The sequence below is a fragment of the Macaca fascicularis genome, chromosome 10 (genome assembly GCF_037993035.2).
Source record: "Macaca fascicularis isolate 582-1 chromosome 10, T2T-MFA8v1.1".
Lineage (NCBI taxonomy): Eukaryota > Metazoa > Chordata > Mammalia > Primates > Cercopithecidae > Macaca > Macaca fascicularis.
The window spans coordinates 21,965,905-21,991,623 of NC_088384.1; the positions used below are offsets into that span (position 1 = coordinate 21,965,905).

A 25,719-nucleotide genomic window follows, 5' to 3' on the forward strand; every position below is an offset into this window, starting at 1 on the left:
GCTTCCTCTGGCTTGCACAGTCACCCTCTGTTTGCCCTGTGACCACATTTGTCACATGGAGGGTGATGGCTGGTTTCCTAGTCTGTTTTGCTCATTGCTTCGTTCTAGCACATAGTAGGCCCTGGTGAATATGTGTTTGTTGACTGAATGAGCAGCCGCAGACCTGCCCTGCTGACCCTGGTGTGCAGTATCCAGAGTGCAGGAGGTGGCCGCGGCGAGGGTGGCCCAGTGGGTGGCCCATCCATCAGTCTGGCGCTGTGCCTGACCAGATGGAGCCGAGCTCCTGGGGAGGGGGAGAAGAGGAAAAGATCCATCACCCAGCCGTCGGTTGGCGGGTGTGTGTGCGTGTCACACCTGCCCCCTGCGGGATCCTCATCCATCATGCTGTCCCTGGGATGCTGGCCGGGGGCCAGCCGGCTCCTCAGGGTGGAACCTTTAGAAAACTGCTGCTCTCTGGTGCACAAGGGAAACTGAGGCCTGGAGAAGGGCTGCAGAGGTTAAAAGTGGGGGCTCAGAGTGATAGCTCTTGTGGGACTCACGTGTGTGACCCGGGTGAGTCTCTGGGAGACCACGTCCTCATCTGTAAGGACTGGGGATGCAGCAGTGACCCCCGCCCAGGGAGAGGAGGATGTGCCGAGGTAGGCATTGTGCCTGGCACGCAGACAGGGCTCAGGACAGGCTGGCCTGGCTTGGGGGTGTGACCCCGTCTGGCCCCTGCCTCTTGGGCTGGCAGGAGGAGGAGGCAGAGGCTTCAAGCGGTAGATTCAGGCGGGACTGCCTAATTGTCTGGGCCGTCATGGGGAAGGAGACTTTGACGGATGCTCCTCCTGGCCAGAGAGGCGTGGGGAGCGGGTGGCTGAGTGATGACCGGGCCCGCGGTGATTACAGCTCAGCTGGCCTGACCAGCTGGCCAGGGGGACATCAGGCACTGGACTCTCTTCCCAGCCCCCACGCCCATTGCTGGGAAGTCACCGCCTCCCTCTTCCTCCTTTTCATTTTAATTATGAAAACAAGCCCTTTCCAAGCCATCATTTCACCTGAATTGCACAGCAGCCTGCGAGTGGGCTGAGTTTCTCCAGGCACTGAGGTGCTCAAGATGGGTAAACAGAGACTCATTCATTCACTGAGTAGATATGTCCTGAGCACCTACTATGTGCCAGGTGCTGTGCTGGGTGTGGTGCTGGGGATGGGGGCCAGACAAACAGACTTGGGCCACCTGCTCACCCCGGGCACTCTGGAGGTTACAGGTGGCTCAGTCTGAGTTTTGCATCCGCATAGGCCTGCCAGATAAACGCAGATGTTACGGGACATTATCCCTTCTGGTGGCTCGAGCGCCCTGGCGTTCTGGGTCCTCACTCTGTGCCAGGCGCTTGCAAGCACTGTAAGTGCATCATTGTACTTACTTGTCCAAGGCAGACATCGGTGACCCTGTTTTCTAGCTGAGCAAACTGGAGCACAAAGGGGTGAAGTGTCTTGCTTGGGGCCCCCAGCTAGAGGAGGCAGAGCAGCATCTGCACCCCAGACTTGGGTTCTTTCCTCCCCACCAGGGAGCACTGAGCCCAGTCCCCCATCCCGGGTTCCTCCCCTGCCGTGAGGAGGGGAAGGCCAAGACCGGGACCACCCCTCCTTAGCCCATACCGAGCCCCCCTGGGCCTCCCACTGCTGAGCCTCCTCAGAAGGTCGTGGGCTGCACCCAGGCAATGTGAGGGGAGGGTCTCCTGTCCCACCCACTCTGAGTGGGGCGGGGCTGGGGGGATTCTTCTCTGAGGGTGAGTTGCTGAATGACCCAGGCACATGAGGAGGATAGGATTCAAGTCCCAGCTCTGAGAAGTCAGTTGGCCTCCCTGAGCCTCAGTTTCCTCCTCTGTCTCACATGGGGATAATGGTAACTGCATGGGGCTCTCATGGGGGTCCCTGGTGAGGCCTAAGTGGGAGCCGCTGGCATTCACTGGGCCCTGCTGTGCCTAATGGTCGTGGCCCCCTCTGGGGACTGCTGTGAGGATTAGGGAGAGACCAAGTGTGCCGAGGCTCACTCAGGTCACTGCTGCTGTTCTTTTCATCTTCCCTAGGGCCTGGCCACAGCAGGCATTCAGAAGACATTGTGGCCCCAACCCCACACACACCGGATCAGTTCTAGGGTTGGGACAGGGCCCGTCAGCCAAGCAGGTGGGTCCCGGAGGAGCTGGGAGACTTGGAGAGGGGGCTGCGCTACCCAGTGGAGCTGAGTCGCTCTAATGAAGTGGACTAGCTGCAGGCCACATTGATTTCACGTCTCTGTGGCCACGTCCCAGCTGGTAAATGTCACTGGAGAGTGCAGCCGTGGCACCTGGCATGGGTCCAGTAGTGAGTGGGAGCTGGCAGGTTGCCAGAGGGGCCGGGGATGCCCATGAAATGCTGATACCAGTCCAGGGTCTCCAGCGCCTCCAGACGCTCCCGCCAATCCCTGAAAAGGGGCTGTACCCAGTCGGCTGAAGCTGTCACCCCCCCGGGGATATCTGCAACCACCAGCCCCTCTCCTGCTATCAACATACAATGGACTGACGCCAGTTGCTGGGAGGGTTGCCCCTTTCTTTTTGTGGGGGCAGTTTAGGGTGGTCTAGAGATGGGCCCAGCAGCCCAGGGCCCAGGAGTCAAGGCGCAGCCGTGTGAGGACCCCTCCTGGCCCACCGCCCTACCAACCCTGAGCTGTCTCCTTTGATAACTGGCTCAGGACAAGCTAAGAGTAAGCAGCCATAACCACACAGTGGCAGGCCTGGTTTAATAAACTCTCACTGCAGCCAGTACTGGCTCAGAACTGGTCCCTGTGATCTCATTCAACCCCACGGCAACCCTGTTGTGGATTCTGAATGCACTCCATTGTTCAGGAGGGGAACGTGAGGCTGAGAGGCCAAGTCCTCAACTCTGAGCAGCACTGGGGGGCCCGGACACCCCCATCCCGAGTTCATCCACGGCCCTCATGGGACCCCTTCTCTGCTCCAGCTCCCCACCCCCATCTGCCCTGCACCTTTCTCCCCTTCGCCATCTCATGGGATGGTGGGGGGGGTGAGGGAAGGGGAGGGTGGCGGTGTGGTCAGGAGGTGGGAGGTGAAGGGAGGGTGGTGGGGTGGTCAGGAGGGGAGGGGAGGGTGGTGGTGTGGTCAGGAGGGGAGGGGAGGCAGGTGGGGTGGTCAGGAGGTGGGAGGTGAAGGGAGGGTGGTGGGGTGGTCAGGAGGTGGGAGGTGAAGGGAGGGTGGTGGGGTGGTCAGGAGGGGAGGGGAGGGAGGTGGGGTGGTCAGGAGGGGAGGGGAGGGAGGTGGGGTGGTCAGGAGGGGAGGGGAGGGTGGCAGGGTGGTCTGGAGGGGAGGGGAGGGTGGTGGTGTACTCAGGAGAGGAGGGGAGGGTGGTGGGGTGGTCAGGAGGTGGGAGGGGAGGGGAGGGTGCTCCAGGAGCTGCTGCTTTTCCTCTGTCCCTCCTGGGGAGTTGCAGGAAGGGAGACCGGGCTCTTATTCACACCAGGTCTGGCCTCAGGGTAGGAGCTGGGCCTCCTGAAAGACTTGAGGCGGGGGCAGCCCCATCACTAGGGGAGAGGTCCTGGGGAGGCATTCAGTCTTCACTGTTCCCTCCCCTGCCTTAAACTTTTCTCCTTCTAGAACTTTGATCTCTAGGTCTGAGCCCTGAAAACCAAGGTTTGCCCAACCCACCCCATCCTAGACTCAGCATTTCCCAGGCACTCTGGAGCATCCTAAATTGCATCCAGCCTGGACAGGACCGAGGGTGGCTAATACCAGTCCTGTCACCGGAGGGTCAGGAGCAGCACGCTTGGGGCAGACATGAAGGAGCCACCAAGTCAGGCCCCTCTGTAACGCTGGGGGAGAGACCTCGCCGGGCCCCTGAGCCCAGTGGGGGTCATCGTTGAGTATCCACAGCTCCTGGCCCCCTGGTGTGCCCCTCCCCACACCTTCCCTGCCCTGAGGAGCTCCTGAGGGTGGGGTGTATCCCTGAGCCCTGCCTCGTGGGGTTCTCCACCCTACACACAGCATGCACTGGACACAGCAGGGTGGGGACTCTGGACTGGGGCTGGGAGCTGCCCAGCTGCCCAGATTCTTCTGAGGGGAAGAATCTGCCTCAGCTGGGAGTTGCTCTCCCATCTTGGCATTTCCAGGGGCCCTTCCTACGTGATGGGGGGAGCCCTGGCATCCCCAGCCGCTCTCTCCCTTCCATGGGAAAAGAGGAGGGAGGAGAGGAAAGCCGTATTAATAAAAGAATAGGATACTGCACTAACCCCACAGCATGTGCGGCTCAGAATAGCAATGCGCCTTCTCAAGGCAAACAGAACTCCCCAGGTGTTAATGCAAATTCACTCCAGTTAAGATGAAAGAGGGCTGTTTCCCCCTTTGCTGGTTAATATGAAGGACTTAATAGATTCAGCCTCAGGAACTCAGGAACGCGGGCTGGGAGCGGAAGGCTGGGGGGTGAGGAGGGGGAAGGATGCAGGCATGGGCAAAGAAGGGAAGTCCCATGGGTTTTGGGGCAGAGCAACTGTCACAGCAGGCCCGGCTGACGCTGCGGCTCCTGCTGCCTCCCTCCACCCCCCGGGGCTGACAGGCGCTGGGCCTGGTTGCTCAGGAGGAAAGCCCAGAGTGGCCATGCCAACCCCCGTGCTGGCGCCTGCTGCCTTTCACTTGAGCTGGGAGGCTGGCAGCACGGTGGCCCCTCCCGAATTTGTGCCAGAGGATCGTGGGGCCAAGAGAAAGGAGGGGTGTGGTGGGAGCTCTAACACAGGCCCAAGGCTGGGGTCCCTCCCAGGCACCTGGTTCCACTCCGGCTCCCGGCCGTGGCCGTAGCCGTAGCCACTCCTGCGGGATCCTGGGCCAGTCACTCCTGTTTTGGCTCCTTGGAAGGTGAAGCTGGCTTGACAGGGCCTTGGGGGACCTCGGGGGACCAGTCTGTGGAGTTGGAACCTAAGGGGGCCTCAAGTTCTGCTGGTCCAAACCTGACCTTCTATAGCTAAGGCATGGAAGCCCAGACAGTGGAAGGGACTTACTCAAGGCCACACAGCCACAGGCGGAGAGCTGCAGGGGATCAGAGCCCACAGCCAGCTGGCCTGAAGCGCAGACTGGACCCTTAAGCTGCCCTCTGCTGGGACAGACAGGGCCCCATCCTCCCAGAGTGGAGCTCCTCTCCAGCTCCGGGCTCCAGGCTAAGCTGTTCATCCCAGAGCACTTGACTTTCTCAGATATATTCCCTGGGAATTATCCTCTGCTGAAAATCCCCAGGGCCCGAGCAGGGCCCCTGCTGGGGAGGGTGGAGACACCATGCGCAGCTCGCCACAGCAGGGGTGTGCCAGGGGTCCTGGGGAGGCGCTGCCTGGCTCAGCTGGGGATAAAGGGAGACTTCAGGGAGATCCGGGGAGGGCCAGCCTGAGGCTGGGCTGTCCCTGTCGGTCCACTCCACTCGTCCAAATTTAACTCCTCTCTCTCTCTCTCAGGGTGAACGGCACAGCAGGTGCCTACCTGGGGCACCTCAGCAGCCTTCTTTGCTTTGTTTACCGACTTAATTCCTTCGATCAAAGGCTGCCCCTTTCTCCCTGAGCAGGCAGACGGGGAATGGCATTATTTATATTAGAAATGGGCAAGGCTCCACGGGACTTCTTCCCTATGCCTGATAAAAGAAAATCAGGTCACTACCGTGCCTCCCTGGCATCTGCAGTCGGCTTTTCACAGCCCAGGTACTCACAGGCCCAGGGAAGAGCTCGTGTGCACACTGTGACCCACCTGGTTCTCTCCCACCCTGAGCCTCCAGTCAATTATTGACCTGAGCAGGAGTATTAATGGGACAAAATAAGAGCATCCCTCGCAGGCAGCTCCAGCCCGGAGTTATCTATCATTTCCCGGGCTTTGCAGCTGGCACTGGGCAAACATGGGCTCGGACAAACAGGGCAGCTGCAGGCTCATTAAGCTCGGGTGCAGGTGGAGGGGATGGAGGCCACAGGGGAGCCATGAGTGGGCCTGATCCCTCTGAGCTGTGACATCCCCTGAGGCACTATGGTTCTTTTCTCTGCTTCCTCCTGCCCTGTGCCCCCAAAAGAAGTATTCAGAAAAAAAGCCACTGTGTACAGAGTATGGAGTGGTGATGCCCATCTAGGCAAGGTGCTTAGAGCTTTCTGGGCATTCATAATCTCCACAAAACCCTATAAAATTCCCATTTTACAGATGAAGAAACTGCAGTGCCCAATAGGCTGGGCAATTTACCTAGGCTCACATGGCTGGTCAGTGGCGGAGCAGGAACCCAGGTTTGTCTGTTCGGAGGCAGGGAGGGGCTCTTAGCCTCTCAGCTGTGTCCAGCTCCCCCTGCCGCTAGTGGTAGATATTTCACCTTTCCTCAGGCCGGCTGTGTCTATTACTTGTAAGTAACGGTAACACTGCGACAGATCCACACCCCTTTTCTTAGAAACCTGAGCACTTTTTGTTCCTGTTCTTCACCTTATCCTGACAACATTCCCCGGGTACCCAGAGGCCTGTCAGCTGTCTTCACAGGGGGTGGAAGGTCTGGCCCTTGTGGGGAAGGAAGAGCCAGGTGCCCTCCACCTCTGCCCTGGGCGAGTGTGGCTTATGGGAGATGCGAGGTGCCTCTGGCTGCTCTGACTGCGGAGCCCTTCAGGAGAAGTCTTGATTTCAGCTCAGAGGCAAAATGCCAGGTGCTATTCTGGGGCCACCACCTTGGTGAGAAATGACCATCAAGTGGAAACCAGGAGAGGACATGGCCCCAGCTCAAGTCCTTGCTGGGCAGATTAATGGCCCCTGTAATTTTCCCCAGGTGCTCCTGCCACGGCGCAGAGGTCCAGAGCCATCTCTCTGGAAGAGCAAGCTGTGGTCTCCCTACCGGAGCTGGGCTGCGGCTGCAGGATCCTGCCGTAATGCAGTAACGACAGGCTGCCAGGGAGCCCCGCACGGCCTGGCCGGGGAGGGGGAGAGGAGCCCTTGGCCTCTCTCTGCCGGAGATGAGGCTGCCTGGGCTGTCTGAAAGGGAGACGGAGAACATGCGGGTGCCCGACTTTCTCTTCCCCAGACGGCTAAGAAATTGGATTAGATACAGTCACAGCAGTCTTCTCGCCAATACCTTTCCCCCCAGAGTTTTGCTGCCAACTCTTCATTATATGTGGGTGGCTCCTTATCCTCTCTGCCACATGAAGGCTTCTGGGGTAGGCAGCCCTGGGGAACAGCTGCCAGGTACTCCCCACTCAGACGAAGACCAAAGGCAAAGAATGAAGTGCTAGCAGGGAGGCCAGAATGAGCCACTTGGGGCTCCAATGGGACTGGCAGCAAATGCCACAGTGAAGCACTGAGGTCTGGCCCCCCGCTTTGCATTTACAGCAGGGTCACCACAGACTAGAAAAAACAGCAAAGAATTCAACTGATCTCGATACCAAAATACCATTAGAATCAGTCATTGGAACTCTGGTGTTACTAATTCTAACTACTTAATGGGGACCTCTGATCTCAGTGAGGTCACATTTACTATTTTGGTGGGGGGTGAGTCGGGTTGTCTTTAATGTAAAGGTTAGGTGAAAATATTGCCTGAACGGCTTTAAATGACCAATATTTTCAAAGTGCTTTCTTTGGCTTAGACTACATAGGAAATCAAACTGCTTCCAATTACTAAAAATAACAATCTACATTTGAGAAATGAGTTTATATTATTCATCTAATAAAAAGTCTAGGCTGGGCGTGGTGTCTCATGCCTGTAATCCCAGCACTTTGGGAGGCTGAGGTGGGTGGATCATAGGGTCAGGAGATCGAGACCATCCTGGCTAATACAGTGAAACCTCGTTTCTACTAAAAATACAAAAAAATTAGCCGGGCATGGTGGTGGGTGCCTGTAGTCCCAGCTACTCGGGAGGCTGAAGCAGGAGAATGGCGTGAAGCCGGGAAGCGGAGCTTGCAGTGAGCAGAGATCGCACCACTGCACTCCAGCCTGGGCAACAGAGTGAGATGCCGTCTCAAGAAAAAAAAAAAAAAGTCTAATTAGTTACCCTTTTTTTTTTTTTTTTTGAGACAGTCTCGCTACGTTACCCAGGCTGGAGTGCAGTGGCATGATCTTGGCTCACTACAGCCTCACGCTCCCAGGTTCAAGTGATCCTCCTACCTCAGCCTCCCAAAAAGCTGGGCCTATAGGTGCAGCTACCACACCTGGCTAATTTTTAAATTTTTTGTAGACATGGGGTCTCTCTATGTGGCCCAGGTTGACCAATTCTATATATTCAAAGCTAACAACAAATTGTTAAAACTTTTCATATTCTTGCTGGGCATGGTGGCTCACGCCTGTAATCCCAGCACTTTGGGAGGCCGAGGCGGCCAGATTGCTTGAGGTCAGGAGTTTGAGACTAGCCTGGCCAACATGGTAAAACTCCGTCTCTACTAAAAATACAAAAAAATTAGCTGGGCGTGGTGGCAGGCGCCTGTAATCTCAGCTACTTGGGAGGCTGAGGCAGGAGAATCACTTGAACTGGGGAGGCAGAGGTTGTAGTGACCTGAGATCAGGCCACTACACTCCAGCCTGGGTGACGCAGTGAGACTCCGTCTCAAAAAAAAAAACAAAACAAACAAAAAACTTTTTCATATTCTTTAGTTTATTCACTTCAAACATCCTTCTAAAAAAAACACAGTTATGCATAACTGCAACATTTTGGGAAGATCTCGTGTATTCCGATAGGCTGTTTTCCTCACTGGCTTGTGCAATGAAAACCTGAAGTATGTCCTGACAAGTGTGTCGAGTGGGTCCCTTAGAAGTCCTGGCAGCCACACTGTGCTGTCTGAATCTCCGACTGGGGCTGCAGTGCTTTGGGACAGTTATCCTATAGAAGTTTTGGTCTTAATAAAGGACTTTTGTTGCTTAAGAAAACAGAAGCAAAACCAAAACCATAAGCTCTGCAGTGGTGCTTTCCAACTTGAAGTGCAAATGTCGCATAGCCCTGACAGTGGCTGTGCCTCATTTACTCTGCAGACAGCGCCTGGGCCCCAGGGGCTCTGCATGCACCCCCAGAGCCCGGAATGCCGAAAGCAGAAATGTCTGCAAGGATCACCCAGTCCAGCTCCCTAGTTTTCTGGTCTGAAATCACAGATGAGCAGGGACCACAGAGAGGAAATGGAGGTGCTGGGACGCCATGCAGGGCCCTTGCCGCCACCCCAAGTGCCCCCAGGAAGAGTGAGGGAGTTCTCCAGCAAAGGTGTCAATAGGGGTGTTGTGGAAGGAGGTGATTATTTTGCCACCAAAGACAAGGGGCCAGAGGTGAAGGCCCGAGCAGTCAGGGACAGCAGCGGGCTCGTTTCTCCACAAAACCACAAGACGGCCCCACCACCCAGCCACATTCTTGACGCCTCAATGGCCTGAGCAACAGGCAAACTGAGGAAGCCCAAGGCAAGTATTTTCCAGCTTAGAATTTTTATTAAAACAATCATTTAAATTACAATAGTTCCCCAGAATAGAAAATAGCCTTCCATGGTCTGGCCCTGACAGGAGGCAGGACTCGGGCCCTACAGGAAGAAGTGACGTCTGACATCTTTGAAAATGGATGGCGCTTCCCTGAAAGCCCTGGAGGGGCTGGCTTGGGCCCAGGGTCACTGGGCCAGGCTGTCTCCCTGCCAAGGCTGCTCCCTCCAGGGGCGGCGAGGCCCCACCCTGTCAGTGAGGAACACTTAGACACTGCAGCTGGTTGTCAGTCTCTGGGCTCTTGAAAAAAAAAAGAGAGGGAAAGAGAGAAACCTGTCCCTAAAATTACAAGACACAGCCACTCATGAAGTGTTATGTAATGCCACAGGGTGCTGTCTAGCAGGGCCTGGCAGGTACATGAATAACAGGGTGGACAACACAGGTCGGGGGGACTGCTGTGGCTGAGGTGGGGCCTCGATCAGGATGAACGAAGCCGTCTGTGCCGCACAGCTGTACACGGCTACCAGCCAACAGGGCAGCTTCATGGACATCATGAGCTGGGCAGTGACCTCATGAATGATCCCGGTGCCGTGGGGCTTCTGCCTAGGCAGAAGCACTCATAATGAAATCACCGTGGCCAGGACGCTGCTCTGTGGGCTTGAGACTTCCTTACTTGACAAGCTCCCAGGCCCTAAAACATTTGCTTAAAAAGGACGCAGTCTGGCCGAGTGCGGTGGCTCAGGCCTGTAATCCTAGCACTTTGGGAGGCCGAGGCGGGCGGATCACCTGAGGTTGGGAGTTTGAGACCAGCCTGACCAACATGGAGAAATCCCATCTCTACGAAAAATACAAAATTAGCCAGACGTGGAGGTGCGTACCTGTAATCCCAGCTACTCGAGAGGCTGAGGCAGGAGAATCACTTGAATCTGGGAGGTGGAGGTTGTGGTGAGCTAAGATCGTGCCATTGCACTCCAGCCAGGGCAACAAGAGCAAAAACTCTGTCTCAAAAAAAAAAAAAGATGCAGTCATCCCAGCCACAGGAACCAGTCTCTGAAAACAAGGCATCTCTTTCATTCTTTCTCCTGCTGCTGGGGCTTGGGACGCTCCTGAGGCCCATCCTCCGGGGAGGCACCTCGGATTCCTGCCTCAAGGAGGGGGAAGTGCTCCTGGCTGAGCAAGGTCCTACAGTCCCCAGCCTGCTCCCTGGAGCCCCAGGTGCTTCTGCCACAGCTCAAACACCAGCCAGCTCCCTTGAGGCCGCATGGCTTGGCACTTCTCAGACTTCAGAAGTACACACGGCAGTTAAAGAAGGAAACAAAGCCCAACAGTGTTTTTATAAACCACCATATGCTCCCGCCTGTAGCCATTGTTAAAGAACAAATTTACAGGTCAGGAGGACAGTAACTCCCGGTGGAAATCCAGGGATGGGCTTGAAGACTGAGAAGAGGCCAGGCATGGTGGCTCACGCCTATAATCTCAGAACTTTGGGAAGCCGGGGCGGGCGGATCACCTGAGGTCAGGAATTCCAGACCAGTCTGGCTAACATGGCGAAAACCCGTCTCTACTAAAAATACAAAAATTAGACAGGTGTGGTGGCACATGCCTGTAATGCCAGCTACTCGTGAGGCTGAGGCAGGAGAATCTCTTGTACCTGGGAGACGGAGGTTGCAGTGAGCTGAGACTGCGCCACTGCACTCCAGCCTGGGCGACAGAGAAAGACTCCATCTCAAAAAACAAACAGAAACGGAAAAAAAAAAAACAAAAAACTGAGACAGAGCCAGACCTCACTTTACAAACGCCTGAAGCTTCTGTTCCTAGCTGGGCCAGACTAGGAGAAGCCACAGGGCCACAGCATCCACACTTGCGCTCTAGGTCTGCAGTCCCACCCTGCAGACCCTAAGCGGCTGTGCGGCACCCAGGGCTGGTTTCCTTGGGGCAAGGTGGCCCAAGCAGGTGCTGAGCAGCCCGACCCCGTTAGGTCAGCCTGATAGTGGGAAGAAGACAGGATCTCTGTGAGCCGCTCAGTTTCTCAAAACCAGACGGAATTGCCAGAGACCACCTCTGCTCTCCAAAAATCTCAAGGCCCCCATAGCCTCCAGTTACTAAGCATCTTTTATCTGATTAAGACAAATCACCTGCTTTGCATAACAGCCAAACTGGAAGGATCTCAAGGGCCCTGGATGGCCACAGCAACATCAGTCATGGAGAAATGAAAGGGCAAGAAGGGGCAGGATGTGGTGGCTCACACCTGTAAGCCCAGGTTTGAGTTTTGAGACCAGCCTAGCTAACATGGCAAAACCCCGTCTCTACTAACAATACAAAACATTAGCCAAGTGTGGTGGTGCATGCCTGTAGTCCCAGCTACTTGGGAGGCTGAGGCAGGAGAATTGCTTGAACTCAGGAGGTGGAGGTTGCAGTGAGCCGAGATTACGCCACCACACTCCAACCTGGGTGATAGAGCGAGACTCCATCTCAGAAAAAAAGAAAGAAAGAAAGGGCAAGAAGGTGGCCCCAGCCCAGGGAGTGAGCCGTGGGGTGGTTCTGTGGCCCTCTGCTGCCTGGCATGGAGGTGGGTCCTGTGACAGCCTAGGTGAGTGCCACCTGTGGGTGGACACCTGCATCAGGCCTGTGCTGGGAGGGGCACAAATGGCCCTTGCTGGCCCCCAGGGAATAGAAAATTCAGGGTCCGAAGAGGGACAAGGGCAACAACAAAGTGAGGCCTGGGTACAACAGTGGGTTGGGAAGTGGCCTGTGGCCACTGGCACGTGGCCAGGAGGGAAGGTAAAGCAGAGGGGCCGTGCAGACTGGGCCGGTGGAGCTCGGAGTCTGGGTCAGCGAGAAGCAGCACCTGCAGAGCCACAGGGCTTATGGATCCCTGGTCATAGGCGGGTTACGGGTGCTGACTACAGTATGACCAGGGAGTGCCCCAGCCCCACACAGGCAGGGGTGTCTATGGGCTTTGGGCAATGGGGAAGATGTGAGTGGCTCCTGCCTGCCTCTCGGACCCTGGTCTAGTGTGGCCGGAGGGGGACAGAGAGTGCCCTGTACCATCAGTTCCTGCACGGCACTACCCAGCCCCTCGGCTGGCAGTCAGCCTGCATCACAGCTTCTGCCTAAAGTCTCTGCCTAGCCACAGCTGCCCTGCCTATTCCCCACCAGCTGCCAGCCAGAGCGCCGCCTTGGGGTGCCTGGCGGGGACCCAGCCCTTGCTCATCACGAGCTCTGGGCGGGCTCCCTAAAGATGAGAAGCCGGCAGGCATGCTGGGCCTGGGATCCGCTGGGCTGGGCTGCTTCGCTGCATGACAGTTCCTCACCCGTGGGGGAATGAATGTTCCGGAACCCTGGGCAGGGTGGGGATGCTGGCACTGGCCTCTCAGGGCTTCAGTATCTCACTCCCCACAATGACTTCCCAGGCTGGGCAGTGGAGGTCAGCTCTGGAGTGCAAGACACACACACACCAGGGTGCCTTGGACGAAGGGAGTCAGGAATCCCACATTAGACAAAGGAAGACAAATACTTCTTAAAACAAAGACTCAGGTCAGAGAACTAGAATCCCATGAGAGAAATCTCTACAGGGTCGTAGTTCAAGGCAATTGCACATAAGAGGGGCTGGGGTCTTCACTCAGCTGGGGAAAGTTCTGGAGCTCCCACGGAAACCCCCAGCCAGCTCCCTATGGATGGCTCTCTTGGTATCTGGTCCATCCCGCGGTCCCAGGAGCAGGAGAAGTGGCAGGTCCTGGGGTGGCTGGGTCACCTGCTAGAGCTCTTCAAAGAAGGCCACTCGAGACTTGGTGCTCTGCAAGGTGAGCTGTAAGAAAGCAGAGAAGAATTTGAGAGGGCACGAGACCTCTGCTCTGTCACACAGGGTCCTGTCCTGCCACTTGGACTCACCTCAAAGGTGGTTGGGAGCGAAAGGGAGGCCTGTTCAAATAGATGCTCAAGAAGTTGGTGGTCAGTCCCAAATAAGTGGCCAGATTTGCCCAATAATTCAAATTAGGAGGTGACAAATAAGGACGTGCAAAGGGAAGGCTGGTGGGCAGAGGCACACCATCAGGAAAAAGCCGTCAGCATTGCCTCTTGACAGAGGACCAGAGATCCCTGGCTATTTTAATAGATTCTCACATTCCCATCTACCAAGGTCCCTGAGCCACCTCTGTGGTGTGCTGTCTGCGGGGCTTGGCAGGGTGAGCATCTTAGTCCTCGTGCCCTGGCAACATGATTGCGGTAAGGTGACGTGGCCTCGGGCAAGGCAGGCCTGTGGCAGATGAGGAAGAGTTTACCCATTCTACTCCTGGTTTCCCAGGTGGTCCCGAAGCAAACTTACGCATGACCTGGCAGCTGAGAAGGGGTTTCTCTCCACGAGCTGGAGGCAACGCCTTTCTCACTGTGGCTGGTGTAGGCAGGGAGGGATGGTGCATGTGGGCGGCATTCTGCCCAGCAAATGTAAAGGACAGTCAGGGAGATGTGGAAGGGGATGGGGTGGATCAGGGACTGAGCTCTTGGCATGGTGAAGTTTGCAATCTCCTAAGCCCCTGACTCTGGGCCACTTCCCAGCATCTCCCTGGACAGAAGCATCTGGAGCCAGCACTCTCCCTATTCCCTGCTCTCTGCTGACTCCTGAAATCAATGCCTTGGATGTGACTGTGTTCCATTTCCAGCTCCGGGACTTCCCACAAGAGTGCAGGGGTGGAGGGCAGGGAGTCCGTACCATTCATCTTCATATCCCCCAAATATCTGGCTTAGTGCTGTGTGCCGATCAGGAGTTCAAACAATGTTTGTTAAGAGACCAGGACATAGGCCGGGCGCGGTGGCTCAAGCCTGTAATCCCAGTACTTTGGGAGGCCGAGGCGGGTGGATCACGAAGTCAGGAGATCGAGACCATCCTGGCTAACATGGTGAAACCCCGTCTCTACTAAAAAAAAAAATACAAAAAACTAGCCGGGCGTGGTGGCAGGCGCCTGTAGTCCCAGCTACTCGGAGGCTGAGGCAGGAGAATGGCGTAAACCCGGGAGGCGGAGCTTGCAGTGAGCCGAGATCGGGCCACTGCACTCCAGCCTGGGTGACAAAGCGAGACTCCGTCTCAAAAAAAAAAAAAAAAAAGAGAGAGACCAGGACATGGGCTATGACGAAAACTAAACTGAGGTGCGCAGGAGAGGCAAGAGCTCCACACGGGGCTGAGAAGGTCTGAGAGCTCACTCTCTGCCATCACCAGCTCACTGTGGACACCCTTGACCTCTCTGAGCCTCCTTTCTCTGGAGGTTGCCATGGGGCAGGCAAGATGGTCTGGCCCATTCTCTCGACCCCTCGAGTCTGCATGTGAAGAGTCCTCAGTACTATCGGCGGCTCCATAAAGGGCAAGGGAGGGAAATTCCAAACCGACCACTTCACCATCAGAAGACAGCACTAGTGTGCTCAGAATGAGACAGCTTGAGAGCGACTCTTTAAATCCTGCCAAATCTTTTGGCCTTGAAGTTCCCGACTAACAAGCGGAATGTGGGGAGGCAGCTCAGCTGCTTTCTTCAGCGGAACCAATTTCAGAGTCCTTTGTAAAGCCTGGTTCTGATGGGAATGGAGAGCCCTTTTTTGCCTAAATGGAACTCCCTCTAGAAGGGAGCTGTGTCAGGATGGGCTTCTCCCTAAATGTAATCGGGAGGAGAAGGGCCAGGAGTTATGTGCCCTGTGATAATGGGAATCAGAATGGTCACTGGGGAAAAAAGGAGGAAGAGCTTTAGCTGCCAGATAACTACTGGGGCAAAAATGGGAGAGGGTTTAAATGAAAGCATGTGAGCCCAGTGTCTCCGCTCAGGTTTCTGAAAAGAACAGCCACTTTGAGTCAGACACAGGCACAGTCAGCCGCCTGGGCCACTGACCAACTGTGTGGCCCTGGGCAGGTCATTTGCTCCCCTCTGGCCTCAGTTCCTCACTGTGAATCGGGCGTGATGGCAGCCCCTTCCTCATGGGGTGACAGGCAGAGGAATTGGGGACCGTGTGTGATGTGCTCAGCACTGCGCCTGGCGCATGGTGGGAATTCGACAGCTGTTATTGCTAATAGCAGCATCACGCTTCTCCCCTCCCCAGCCCTGGCTCCTCTCCTTCCAGCGGGGAGCAGGATGCTCGTTAAGAAGGGGTGCAGGCAACAGCAAGGTCATGTATGGCACTGGCCTCCACGCCTACCAGGCGGGCCAAGTGATGCCCCATGAAGCCTGGCCACTTCCCCAGGCAGGGAGCCCAGGTTGTGGGGGACTTGAGAGGCTCCTGCTCATTTGTGCAATGTTGGCTCCAAGAATTCCTGGATCCTCCACCAGAGAAGCATGCTGGCTGTCCCCTCGAGGTGCCAGGGGAGGGTTCTGGCAGTGCCAGCAGCACCAGATTCCAGTGACTCAAGCATGTGCTTATTAGGATGCAGCGTGCTCTCGGGTGGGTGGGCTGCTTCCTGAGCCCCACCCCAGCTGCACTGCAGCACCTCAGCCCCACCTCTTATTTTGCAAGAGCAGGAGCCTCGCCTCAGCCACAAGTAAAGGTAGAGAGGGATATCAGTCTGCGCACACAGAAGTAGGAAGGCACCACAGCCACTGGGCAGGACAGAGAGCTGCAGTCTTCCAGAAGGCACTGAAGTGGTCAGAGGGAAAGGCAGACCCACCAGCTGGAGGCAGCCATGACCTGGCTGCACTGGTCAGCAAGGGCTGCTGCCCGAGGGCCCTGGGAGCCTTTGGCCACTGCTGCTTGCTCCTCAGACAGACCTGGCTGCTGCCACCCCACCCTTTACCCTCACTGTGCAGTTACTATGGGTTTCAGTCCCCACAGGAACCCCGGAGTCAGAATTTACTGCACAGTGCTCCTCCCTCCTGCTGGAGTGGCCCTCCCAGCCACCCCCATGGCTCTGCTTCCACCTCGGCAGTATCCTTTATCTCAGACACCAGGATGCCCTCCTCCAAGCAGGTAAGGAAGGCAGGCAGTGAGACGAGGAGAGCCCTTGGCTTTCTTTCCTGCAGGTAGAGGCTCAGGGGAGCCATTTGCCCTCAGGCAGGAGTTTTTCTACTGAGAGCTTGGGAAGCCTCCCTGCCGGGCACACAAACAGCTCTAACACCTGCACGCCCTGCCTGGGCACTGTCTCGCCCCTCCAGTGGGCAGGCTCTTCACCTGTGGATCTTTCACCATATGCTGCTTCTAGAAAGCTCACTGGCTGTCACATTTACAGTACACCCACAGGCAGGAAGTATTCATAAAGGAAAAGGCAAAAGCTCAGAAGAAATGGCAAAAAGCTAGCCCTTCGTAAAATAAACTCTGCCTCCGAGTCTTCTTTTTAAACACATGAAAACCAGCGAACAAGTTTCCTGGTTCCCCTGCGATGCTCTCATACCCTAAGGTGTGCGGGCCCACCAGTGTTAGGTACATCTTCCTGCTCAGCAACCGGCCTGGGTCCCTCTACACTGCCCAGCAACACCTGCTTGCTAGAGCCAGAAGAGGCCTCCCACGAAGGCCTTCACCTTGCCCTATGATGCACTGTGAGTTGAGCACTGAAGCCACTCTGATGAGTCCCATCCCCACCCTGAATTCCAAACAAAAATGCCCATGCTCCCTTTGGCAGTCCAGCAACAGCCCACCCCTCGCCCATCCTTGCCTGCCTGGAGAGTGGAGTCCCCCACGAGGGCGGGGAATTCCTCGCATGCACAATGAGTATCTTGAAGGTTATCCAGAGAGAAGAGGTCTCCAAATTTCAGCAAGTAACAAAGCAGAAGCACCTCAGGGTGTACAACCAGGGTCTCCAAGACAGTGGCTGCACCAGTCTGGGACCTGCCAAGTCTGGTCAACTGCCTTTGAATCCTTCTGAAGACAAGTGGGCCAAGCTCTGGTGAATGTGACCAGTGACATCTGCCATGCACTGTCCTTCAGAACTCTCACTGAATCTAAACGAGGTCCAACCATGGGAGTCCCGCAGCAGGGCCCTGCTCCCTGGGCAGGCTATAAACCCAAGGGCCCTGCTCAGAATCTCCAACCCAAAGCACTCCTGCCAGTTCCCTGAAGATGCCTACAAGAACATGAAGCCTCCGCACCAGGCATGGGCTGACCCGCTGCTCTCCTCCAGCTGTCTCTTCACATCTGATTAGAATTAGCCGTGTGAATAACACAGGAGGAATTAAGTTCTCTCTAGACTGAACCGGCTGCTCAAGTCTGTCACTAATCCAATTCCATTCTGAGGAGACGAACTTCCTTTTCTTTCTCTGGGGCGGATCTCTGAGGCTTTATTGCTATCTGACTGTTCATCTTCACATCCCCACTCTGATCCACTTGTTGGCGCCTGGCTTTTCCTTCCTGCCCAACATCGAGACTCAGCCCCTCAGCCCCAGCAGAGTCCCTTTCCCCCTGCCCACTTGTCCATAAAACTGCCAGCTGTTTGTGACAGCCAGCAGGCTGTGAGAGGGCAGGGGAGAACTTAGGAGAGTTCCATTCTGGCAGAGCTGGGCCTCCTTACACTCCCCAAATTGTGTGTGGTGTGACAAAAACAGGCACATTCACCCGCTCTAAACAAGTTCAGATTCAGGAGACACATCTGTCTACTTAAAACGACAGAGGAGGCTGGCTAAAAGAACCTGGTACCCGGCTGGCACTCTCTAACCCAGGCATGCAATCTGCATCTTCAACTGTTCCTCCTCACTGCTACCTGAGGATTTTGGGTGGCCCATTAAGGTACTCCTGAGAAATGGCCCCAGGGTCTGGAGAAAGCAAGCCTGGAAGGCACCTGGGACAAACATTCCCCTGCTGCCCTGCCAGCAGCAGAAGGCTTCCAGCTACAAAGCCTCCGCCAGCATCGTTCCTGAGAGTGCCCCCTGCTGGAAAACCACAGTACGAGGCGCACAGCCAACTCTCCTTCCAGCTCTCCTCTAAAAGTCCTTTTGGGGGATCGTTTCCCAAAGTGATGGGAGGGTAACTAAATGTATTCCGGCACGGAGCCTGCAGCAGCAAGCCTGCTTGATTAAGAATGAATTACACTTTCATCAGCACAGAGAGAAAATTGATTCACAAGGCTGCATTGTGATCATCTTGTTCCTAAAGCAAGGGAAGGTGGGGGGAGACACAGAGCCACTTCGGCTATCAGTGGTGAGAGAAAGGAAGCTGTACAATTAAGCTGGGGAACAAAACTAATCAGAGCACCAGGATTCCTTCAGCTCGTCTCTGGGGGCCTTGCCTCAATCCACTCATCCCAAGGGAGGAGAAAAGAAGGCAGGAGGGGACCATCTCATTCATTTTAAACAATAAGACTCACAGCGCTGAACCCATTTTAGATACTAACCTAATAACTCCAGGTGCTGGGTCTCTGCTTGTCCCATAAAAATGCAGTGCAATTGAAATGTGAGCCCTAAAATCATGTTATACTTCCTCTCCACTACTACATATTGAAAACGAAGGAGCGGGGGAGGGTGTAGACACAAAAGGACGTGCAGATCCTCTGGCACGCGGATCCATGGGGAGAAAGCAGAGTCAGAGCAGAAAGGTGACAGCTGAATCCAGTAGCAGCAAATTCCAAAAGAATCTTTGGTTTGGGGTGTGGGAAACCTTCCCCCTTCCAAATGAGCCAAGAGGAAGGGCCAGTGAAGGGGGATGGCTGTACTAAGTGGTCAGATCAAGATTTTCTTTTTCTTTTTCTTTTTTTTGAGACGGAGTCTCACTCTGTTGCCAGGCTGTACTGCAGTGGTGCGATCTCGGCTCACTGCAACCTCTGCCTCCCAGGTTCAAGCAATTCTCCTGTCTCAGCCTCCTGAGTAGCTGGGACTACAGGCGCGTGCCACCACGCCCAGCTAATTTTTGTATTTTTAGTAGAAACGGGGTTTCACCATGTTGGCCAGGATGGTCTTGATCTCTTGACCTCGTGATCCGCCCGCCTCGGCCTCCCAAAGTGCTGGGATTACAGGCATGAGCCACCACATCCCAGATCAAGCCTTTCTGCAGTCTTGCTAGGGACAGTTTGCACCCAAATGCCATCTAGTGATGTGCACAGTGGGAGCACTATCCATACACTTAACCTACACAGAGCTGGAATGAAAGGCCAAGTCCACCCCAATGAACAAATCCAATGTGGTATTAGCGACTTTATCTGCTCTCAAGAGAAATCTGCCACTGAATACCCAAGGGGCCTTTTTTGTGTATTAATCCCTGAGGGACCCAAAGCAGCAGAAGCTGCCTGGAAACCTGTCTGCCTGCTTTGCAGGCTGCCCTGTGGCGCCGGGGGGGCCCTCCGCTGCTCCTCCGTTCCTTCCCCTGACAAATGGCCTAATGGGCCTGATTCACCTTACTGGGCAGGTGGCGGCTATCTACTGAGTGATCTGAGCAAGAGCCTTAGGAAAAAGGTCCAGATAGACTGATGTCATTTTTAAATTGCCAACATCAAAAGAGAAATCACGGCAAGGATCATGAGAACAGAACCTCGGGCTCGAAGAATGAGTTTGCATCCGGCTCTTCCCTCCCACTGTTGCAGCAACAAATCCGGTGCGGAGGAGAGCTGCACTGAAACATATCTTCAGTGCCCAGGGGCCAAACGGGATGTTTTACTGCATCAAATAAGGCCTGGTAATATCCTCAGGCACTTCCAAATGGTCGTAAAATACCTAGGCAGGCAAAGCAGGTTTGTAGGCTCTTCAACACCTCCCAAAGAATAACTGCTTGACCAGGTAAAGTCTCTTAACCAAAAAGAGGATTGGCTTGTAGACTTTTGGAAAAGAGGCTGATAGTTCTTCTATCTAGAGAAACAAGCAAGAAAACTAAGCTCTCAACAGTTACGAGAAACCAGGAACTCAGTGTGTGAGAGTGGTAGGAGTGGCCTTCAGGGATGAGCTCAAGGTGTCCCAGCCGGGAGGAGCACTAAGAACAGCCCACAGTTCCTAAAGCCTTCCCTGGGCTTCCACAGAGCCAGGAAGTGGAGAGGAAGAATTCGGATGGCCTCTGCAATTTCTTCGCAGTGTGCTACGCCCACATCTGGTGCTGCTACTGCTCCCTGTTAATGCTTGCTACCCACCCCACTCCCCACTCCTTTTTCTTTCCTTCCCCCTCTCACCCCTGCCTTGCTCCAGCAACAAGAAAGGAAAGGTTCGGGGCTGGCGAGCCAGTATGCTACCTTTTATGTCAAGGCCAAGGATGCTCTACCCATACAACACCCAGTTCCTAGAGCAAGCAGAGCCATTCGGCCCAATGGGGTCATAAGGAGGGTTGGCTATATTAACTACCTATTAAACTTAAGTAATTTAGCAGCCATCTTCAGGGCTGGCAGTGCAGACCAGAGGTCGCCAGGGAGGCTCTAGCCACTTGTTTTAATTGTGGGAGACGCCTTTCCCGCATATGCAATCTCTCTCTGTGATTTATCACTTCCCCGGGTGTTTTTTTAACTGTTCTACTTCACTTCACCGGCTCTGCAACTCCAAGGGGAGCCCGCACAAATTGAAGATGACATTGGACTTTTATGTCTTCCTGATCCAAGAGAAGCTGCTGGCGCTTGAGATAAATGTCAAGGCTCCTCTTCTTCCTGTTCCTCCATCAGTGGAAACCACAGCTGGACCTTGACGGTTCAAACCATTTACTAATGAAATAAGCTTTCTAAGCTCCACCACCCCCATGATTTCTCATCCATCAATTTCCTTGGAAATCCTGTGCTCCCTGGGAGACCACAGGCACAAAAGTGATGACTTTGTTTGCTGACACTCAGACCAGCTCAGGATTGGGAGACTGAAACCCCTCTTTTGAGAAAGGATGAAAGAAAGACCCTGAATGTATATATTCCAAGACTGCATTTTACCTTCAAGGTGTGGTGGTACAGTTATGCCACACCAAGCCACCACTCCCATCATCAGCACTGTGGCTCTGAAGGCACAAAAGTCAGGCTCAAGGCACCCTGTGTCCCCCAACCCCAGCCTGACTGCCAGACTCATCCCCCTCACTTGGAAGGCTCAGATGCCAGGACACGTGTCGCTCCCACTGAGAATGAAACAACTCCAGGTTCCCTAGGGTGGCTTCTGATCGCTAGCACTGCTCTGACTCAGATGCAAATGCCAAACTAGTTGTACTGATCATCAATTGGGAAAAATGGAAATATAGGAAGTTAAGATTAGCAAGAGGAGAAAAATATATCCTTGCAAACCCAAGTCAAATATTACAAGGAACCAGTGAAGTTAATTATGGCTATTTATTTATTTATTTATTTTTGAGACAGAGTCTTGCTCTTGTTGCCCAGGCTGGAGTGCAATGGCATGATCTTGGCTCACCGCAACCTCCACCTCCCAGGTTCAAGCGATTCTCCTGCCTCCGCCTCCCAAGTAGCTGGGTTTACAGGCATGCGCCACCACACCCGGCAAATTTTGTATTTTGGGTAGAGATGGGGTTTCTCCATGTTGGTCAGGATGGTCTCGAACTCCCAACCTCAGGTGATTCACCTGCCTCGGCCTCCCAAAGTGCTGGGATTATAGGTGTAAGCCACTGTGCCTGGCCAATTATGGCTTTTTAAAAGTTTTTACTTCCAGCCACGTAGCAATTAATACAATGAATGAAGATGCCCAGCACAAGCTGTGTACCTAGATTTGGCGGTGTGGCCCACATGCTGTCCTTCGCCCTTTGCTGCAGGATCACAAGCAGATTTTCCCTTTTCAGAGTTTTAACCCCTTACTGAGCTCTGACTGTGCACTGAGTGTTTCATGCACATTCTCTCATTTATCCCTCACAACAGTCCTGGGGGCAAAGACTATTTTTATTCACCTTTTGAAGGTGAGGACACTGTGCCTTGAGAGAGTAAGAATTCATCCTTTTTTATGGCTGCATGTATACATATGTAACAAGCCTGCACGTTGTGCACATGTACCCTAGAACTTAAAGTAGAATTAAAAAAAAAGAGAGAGGGGCCGGGCGCGGTGGCTCACGCCTGTAATCCCAGCACTTTGGGAGGCCGAGGCGGGCGGATCACAAGGTCAGGAGATCGAGACCACAGTGAAACCTCGTCTCTACTAAAAAATACAAAAAAAATTAGCCGGGCGCGGTTGTGGGCGCCTGTAGTCCCAGCTACTCGGGAGGCTGAGGCAGGAGAATGGCGTGAACCCGGGAGGCGGAGCTTGCAGTGAGCCGAGATCGCGCCACTGCACTCCAGCCTGGGCTGGGCGACAGAGCGAGACTCCGTCTCAAAAAAAAAAAAAAAAAAAAAAAAAAAAGAGAGAGAGAGCGCGCGAGCGAGCATAAGAATTATAGAAGGCCGGGCGCGGTGGCTCACACCTGTAATCCCAGCACTTTGGGAGGCCGAGGCAGGCAGATCACAAGGTCAGGAGATCTTGTGAAACTCCGTCTCTACTAAAAATAGAAAAAATTAGCCGGGCGCAGGGGCGGGCGCCTGTAGTCCCAGCTACTCGGGAGGCTGAGGCAGGAGAATGGCATGAACCCGGGAGGCGGAGCTTGCAGTGAGCCGAGATTGTGCCACTGCACTCCAGCCTAGGCGACAGAGCGAGACTCCGTCTCAAAAAAAAAAAAAAAAAAAAAAAAAGAATTATAGAAAAAGGAAGTGGCAGAGAAGTAGGAACCTCGGTTAATCCGACTGGATAGCCGCTCAGCATTCCTGAGGAAATGTGGTAACCCTTCATAACCTAAGGGCAAACTCCTTGAATTAGCTTCAATGTTACACAGCCCCCATGGGTACTGCTGAAATCACACAGCAGACTCTGAGACCTCTCAGTGAGGCAGAAGAGTACTGAAACCGAGGACAAACACAATGGCCGGGCGAGATGGCTCATGTGTGTAATCCCAGCATTTTGGGAGGCTGTGGCGGGAAGATCCACTTGAGCTTAGGAGTTCGAGACCAGCCTGGACAACATGGCGAAACCCATCTTTACAAAAATAAAAATTAAAAAATCAGTCAAGCGTAGTGGCAAATGCCTGTAGTCCCAGCTACTTGGGAGGCTGAGGTGAGAGGATCGCTTGAGCCCAGGAGGTTGAGGCTGTCACCAATGTGGGTGACAGAGTGAGATCCTGTCTCAACAAAACAAAACAAACAAAAAACCTCATTAAAAACAAAAGAGGGCCGGGCGCGGTGGCTCAAGCCTGTAATCCCAGCACTTTGGGAGGACGAGACGGGCGGATCACTAGGTCAGGAGATCGAGACCATCCTGGCTAACAGGGTGAAACCCCGTCTCTACTAAAAAATACAAAAAGCTAGCCGGGCGACGTGGCGGGCGCCTGTAGTCCCAGCTACTCGGGAGGCTGAGGCAGGAGAATGGCGTAAACCCGGGAGGCAGAGCTTGCAGTGAGCTGAGATCCGGCCACTGCACTCCAGCCTGGGGACAGAGCGAGACTCCGTCTCAAAAAAAAAAAAAACAAAAAAAAAAACAAAAAAAAAAAACAAAAGAGGCCAGGCACGGTGGCTCACTTTTATAATCCCAGCACTCTGGGAGGCAGAGTTGGGCAGATCAGTTGAGCTCAGGAGTTCAAGACCGGCCTGGGCAACATGGTGAAACCCCATCTCTACAAAAAATACAAAAATTAGTAGTCTCAGCTACTTGGGAGGCTGAGGCAGGAGGATCACTTGAGCCTGGGAGGTGGAGGTTGCAGTGAGCCAAGAACGTACCAGCCTGGGTGACAGAGGGAGATCGTGTCTCAAAACAAAATAAAACTAATATCAATGCAGGCTGGTTTGATCCCAGATTAGTGAGCTTTTGGACACTGGAAACTGTTCCATTCACTACCAGCTTTTGCATCTCATCCCCAGGCATTCTAGATGGAGTTCTGCCCTTGACATCTAGGTATTCCCACATCCAAGCCTAAAGCAGCACTTCTCTTCAGCTAGGCTTGTGCCAGCCAGACTGCAGCATGCACCACCCCAGAGCCACCCTAGTGCAGGCATGTGGCTGCTCATCAGTCCCGGTCACTGACCACAGGGACTGCCAAAGTCTAGAAAATGGAACGTGCACTGAACTTCATGTGCAGCAAAATTTAGTAGTGCAGCACTATTTAATCTAGTGATGCTGAGAGAACGCCTGTCATATTAAACATCAAGTCCATGCTTTTATTAACCCTTGATTAACCCGAGTGTTTGATTAACTGCCTGGCAGCCTGCTTTAAAAACAAGTTCACATCAAGACATTAAAATGAATGAATAAATAAATGCATCCATGTATGTCCTAGGAGCAGTGCAAATTTAACTAAAAATGAAACTTCTTTTGTCTGCAGTAAAAGCTCAGTGTGAAATGACAGTCAGAATCAGGACCCTGAAGAATTTCAGCACTCTGCATCATTATAGAAGGAAGAAAGAAGAAATCACATTCGGGCTGAGCAGCACCTTCCCATGGAGGGAACACCTGGCAGCACTGGGTGAAATGCAGCGGGGTTTTCTGCTTGTCCTCGTGGTTACAAAAAGTTCAGTAAACCAAGGTGGGTCCACCTGGCTGCTCTGGGTGCTGTGAGCTGGCCTGCCCATGACAACGCTGGCCATAACTGCCCTGCTCAGAGCACGGACTGTTCTGTATCAGGGTATCAATGCCAACATGGGTATGAAAGCTGAAGAAACAGGAGCCCGCTAAATGAAAGTGTCACATACAAAACAGGGTTCATGTCATGGATTCTTGGAACCACTGATGGCTCAAGTGTACCTTTTAATAAGATCTATCAGGGACTTTAACAGCTGACCTCTCTTGATGGGATAACGACCACAAGTAGGATCTATCTTATGCCAGACCTCTTTTTGGTAGGAAGGTTCCAATTAGCTTATTCTACTCTATGAGCAGAAACTGCGGGGAAGACTCCAATGGACACATCCTACGCTGCTGTCGGGTGGTGTGGAGCTTGTTGGCATGGGTACTACTGGGGATTAGGTGAGAAGTAGAGGCAGGATGTCATTTTATTGTTGGGCAAAATACATTCTCTCTACTGCCTAGGCATGCTGGAATAATAACGAACTGTTGCAGGAGAAAAGCAGCAAACATTCAGTTAATTCATTCAGCAACCAGTGACCGCTCCTCTCCGGGGTGCCATGACTGTACTGTTCCAATGTGAGTTCACTCTGACCACATCTCTGCTCAGCCTGTGGAGTGGAAGCTGAAGCAGAGGCGGCTGAGCACGGACGAACAGGCAGTCCACTCCCCGTGGACTCACAAATCAGACCCCTGTGCTCTGGGTTTGCTTTATTTGAAAGGAAAAGGGCTGTGTACAGAAAGGGAAAGCTCTAAAGGAAAATGAGCCAGCACAGGCAACCCCTTCGCCCCACGACCAGAAGCTGCCAGGAGTGACCACGGGTCTTGAGAGGCTGTCACCGCGTAAAAGGTCTTGATCTCGAGTTACAGACATCAGTCTCAA

At 54.0% G+C, this 25,719-nt stretch overlaps 1 protein-coding gene across 4 annotated transcripts in view; it reads right to left on the reverse strand.

Moving 5' to 3' along the window:
* Positions 1-9,403: 9,403 nt before the first annotated feature.
* NF2 (NF2, moesin-ezrin-radixin like (MERLIN) tumor suppressor) overlaps positions 9,404-25,719 on the reverse strand; it is a 100,487-nt gene continuing 84,171 nt past the window's right edge. For all 4 annotated transcript variants that reach the window (XM_005567656.4, XM_005567652.4, XM_005567653.4 and 1 more), the window contains one exon: positions 9,404-13,216. In XM_005567656.4, coding sequence (XP_005567713.1) covers positions 13,159-13,216 — 58 coding nt within the window. In that variant the 3' untranslated portion in view covers positions 9,404-13,158. The remainder of the gene's footprint in view (positions 13,217-25,719) is intronic.